This window comes from Colobus angolensis, unplaced genomic scaffold (assembly GCF_000951035.1).
Source record: "Colobus angolensis palliatus isolate OR3802 unplaced genomic scaffold, Cang.pa_1.0 Scaffold271, whole genome shotgun sequence".
NCBI lineage: Eukaryota > Metazoa > Chordata > Mammalia > Primates > Cercopithecidae > Colobus > Colobus angolensis.
The window spans coordinates 827,537-831,225 of NW_012115944.1; the positions used below are offsets into that span (position 1 = coordinate 827,537).

The following is a 3,689-nucleotide window of genomic DNA, read 5'->3' on the forward strand; positions in this document are numbered from 1 at the left end:
AGGCGTGAGCCACTGTGTCCAGTCTTTTTTTGTATTTTTAGTAGAGACGGGGTTTTACCATGTTAGCCAGGTTGGTCTCAAACTCCTGACCTCAAGTGATCTGCCCACCTCGACCTCCCGTAGTACTGGGATTACAGGCGTGAGTCACTGCACCTGGCCTGATTTTTTTTATTAAAGTAAGACTGTCGTGTGTGGTCCAACCTCAAATCTTCACTGATGCTGAAAGTGAGGCTAAGGGGTGTGTATTAGGAAGAACTGTCCTCCTTTATCCCATCTAAAACAGATTTCCCTCAGTATGATACACTAGTGCCAGCCATCACAACATTATGTAAGTAATTTTTGAAGCTATTTCTGTTTTTAGCCTATGCTACCTCTTGGGGGGTAATGAGTTCCATACATTTAGCAACCATTTTTTACTTGCTTGAAATCTTGAGAAAATCTCAAGAAACCTCTTCTTTAAAAAAATTATTTAAATTGACAATAGTTGTTCATATTCATGGGGTAACTGGTGATGTTTTGATACACATGATGTATAATGATCAGATCAGGGTAATCAGCATATCCATAATTTCAAACATTTACCATTTCTCTGTGTTGGTAACATTCAGTATCCTCCCTCTCTCTATTTGAAACTGTATAATATATTATTGTTAACTATAGCCATCTTACAATGATGTAGAACAGTAGAACTTATTCCTTTGATCTAGCTGTAATTTTGTATCCTTTATCAAATCTCTCCCTACCCCTCCCTTCCTCCTCCCCTTCCTGTCCTCTAGTATTCTCTGTTCTACTTTTTACTTCTGTGAGATCAACTTTGTTTAGCTTCCACATACAAGTCAGACCAGGCAGCCTCTTCATTCTAATAAGCTGGGGTTTGGTCTATTTTCACATTAATTGTACTTTTCGTAATTCTTGAAACTGCAGTATATCCTGTCAACCTCCAGCCTTCACCCTGACCTCATACAGAAGCCCCTCCAGCCCCTTAATCTCTTGAAATGCTTTGTGAACTCCCTGCTTTCTTTCTTGAAATGTATCAACCAGAACTGCACATTCCAGTCTGTGTTAGAAACAAAGGTAAGGTGATGTTTTCTTGCCCTACCCACCCCCGCCGCCTTATTCTTTCTCACAATTTCCCGAACTTGGTTCGCCTTTGGGTACCAGAGCACTTTCCTGAGCACTCTGCAATGAGTCCCAAGTCCCTTTCCTGGGTCACAACGGCTGGTTCATAGTGGCAGGAGCTCGTCCTCTATAGTTTGTACCTTTTCTCCTTGTCACTCTAATTTCCCATTGAAGTTTACCTGCCAAAGTTGTGCCCACTCACCCAACTTCATTTCACCTCACCAGTTGGCTTCTGTCTGTATTTTTTTTGTTTGTTTTTTGCTTTTTTTTTTTTTTTTTCCTGCCACAATATTTTTAATTACGTACAAAGGTCTGACATGGCACCCAGGGGCCCATTTCACCCACTGCTCTGTTTGGCCGCCAGTCTTTTGTCTCTCTCTTCAGCAATGGTGAGGCGGATACCCTTTCCTCGGGGAAGAGAAATCCATGGTTTGTTGCCCTTGCCAATAACAAAAATGTTGGAAAGTCGAGTGGCAAAGCTGTTGCCATTGGCATCTTTCACGTGAACCACGTCAAAAGATCCAGGATGCCTCTCTCTGTTGGTGATCACACCAATTCTTCCCAGGTTAGCACCTCCAGTCACCATACACAGGTTACCAGTGTCGAACTTGATGAAATCAGTAATCTTGCCAGTCTCCAAATCAATCTGAATGGTATCATTCACCTTGATGAGGGGATCGGGGTAGCGGATGGTGCGGGCATCATGAGTCACCAGATGAGGGATTCCTTTTGTGCCCACAAAGATCTTTCTCACTTTGCATAACTTGTACTTGGCCTCCTCAGGTGTAATACGATGTACAGCAAAGCGACCCTTGGTGTCATAGATCAGACGGAAATTCTCTCCCGTCTTGTCAATGCTGATGACATCCATGAATCCAGCAGGGTAGGTTATATCAGTCCGGACCTTGCCATCTATCTTAATGAACCGCTGCATGCAAATCTTCTTTACTTCATCTCCTGTCAGGGCATACTTAAGTCTGTTCCTTAGGAAAATGATGAGGGGGAGACACTCTCTCAACTTGTGGGGACCGGTGGATGGACGAGGAGCAAACACACCAGTCAATTTATCCAGCATCCAATGCTTTGGAGCTGCTACCCACTTCAGATGCTTCTTGGGACCACGAGCCATGGCTGCGTTAGGCAAGGAAAGAGCGCTTTTTGTTTTTTTTAGACAGAGTCTCACTCTGTAGTCCAGGCAGGAGCGCAGTGGCATGATCTCGGCTCACTGCAACCTCTGCTTCCTGGGTTCAAGTGATTCTCCTGCCTCAGCCTTCCAAGTAGCTGTCATTACAGGTGTGCACCACCATGCCCAGCTAATTTCTGTATTTTTAATAGAGACAGGGTTTCACCATGTTGGCCAGACTGGTCTTGAACTCCTGGCCTCAGGTGATCCACCCACCTCTACCTCCCAAAGTGCTGGGATTACAGGTGTGAGCCACCACAGCTGGCCTCACAGTTGGCTTCTTGTTGAACAGCCCTCTAAAAGCTTAGAGATTACACTCCTAAATTGTTGTGTGATCACACCCAATTTTACCCAATTGGCTGAAGCTCTTTGGAAGTGCAGCTCTAAACATGCCATTGCTAAAATTCTTTTCCTTCCACAGGGGATAATTAAATCATGTTAAATATAGAAGCAACTTGCTCATCCCTCCCAAGCAGATTTATGGAAACTCACCTGGAAACCACCACAACCTGGAAAGGTGGCAGGAGGATGTTTATCAGGCAGGTATGAGCCCAGCTTTTCAGAAGATAGACACAGGTGCCTTTGTCTCTGAACAAGTGGCAGGAGCTGGAGCCACAGTCACACTGGGGTTCTGAGTGGCTTGAGACGGGACATTGTGAGGTTTACCAGGAGGACCAAAAGCACTCAAAGTATGTGGAGGTCAGAGCAGTGGCGAAGAAGGAGTCCAGGCGGGCTGGGGAGGGGTCAAGGGGCATCAGGCAGCACGTCTGGGAGCAGGATGACAGATGGGAGATTCAAAACAGGGCACCACTAGAAGCCTGAAAGGAAGGCAAAGTTTTATCAGGGTGAGAACTGAGCACTGGAGAAAGAGCAGGACAACTGGCCATGGCTGAAAAGGGGGCACAGGGTCAGCAGCTAAAGACAGATGCTTATGATAATGAACCAGGGTGGAAACAGGGAAAGAGGGTTTGATGCTTTCTTTGGGGCAAACGATTCTCTCCCTATTCCTGCAACAATAGCACAGGTTCCTAGATCAGTCCTTTGGTCCATTAGCAGCTAAGGCTGGTTGTGGGTGTCACACCAGTAGATGGCCATCACCTTCATAAAGTTCGTGCACAACGCGCAGCTCACGGGTGCTCCAAGGAAAACATTTCTGTGATGACTGTGTTTGGGATTTTTGTAAACTACGGGTCCTTCTTGGGGATTCACAGTGTACATTAACTCTGAATGTGTACCGCGTGCATTTTAAACACTCTGCCAACTCCTGAGGTATAGAAATCTGTTTCGTTGTTTTTAATTTAATGTTTCTCAAATGTAGTTGACACCAGGGTCCAACAGGATCCTTTTGTTATATAACAACCCTGAACATCCTGTGGACACACCTTGA

At 45.2% G+C, this 3,689-nt stretch overlaps 1 protein-coding gene across 1 annotated transcript; it reads right to left on the reverse strand.

The window, feature by feature from the left end:
• Nucleotides 1–1,386: 1,386 nt before the first annotated feature.
• LOC105515956 (40S ribosomal protein S4, X isoform-like) lies at nucleotides 1,387–2,271 on the reverse strand. Its single transcript, XM_011947920.1, has one exon. It carries the CDS (start codon nucleotides 2,246–2,248, stop codon nucleotides 1,457–1,459), a length of 792 nt encoding a protein of 263 aa, XP_011803310.1. The 5' UTR covers nucleotides 2,249–2,271; the 3' UTR covers nucleotides 1,387–1,456.
• Nucleotides 2,272–3,689: the final 1,418 nt, after the last annotated feature.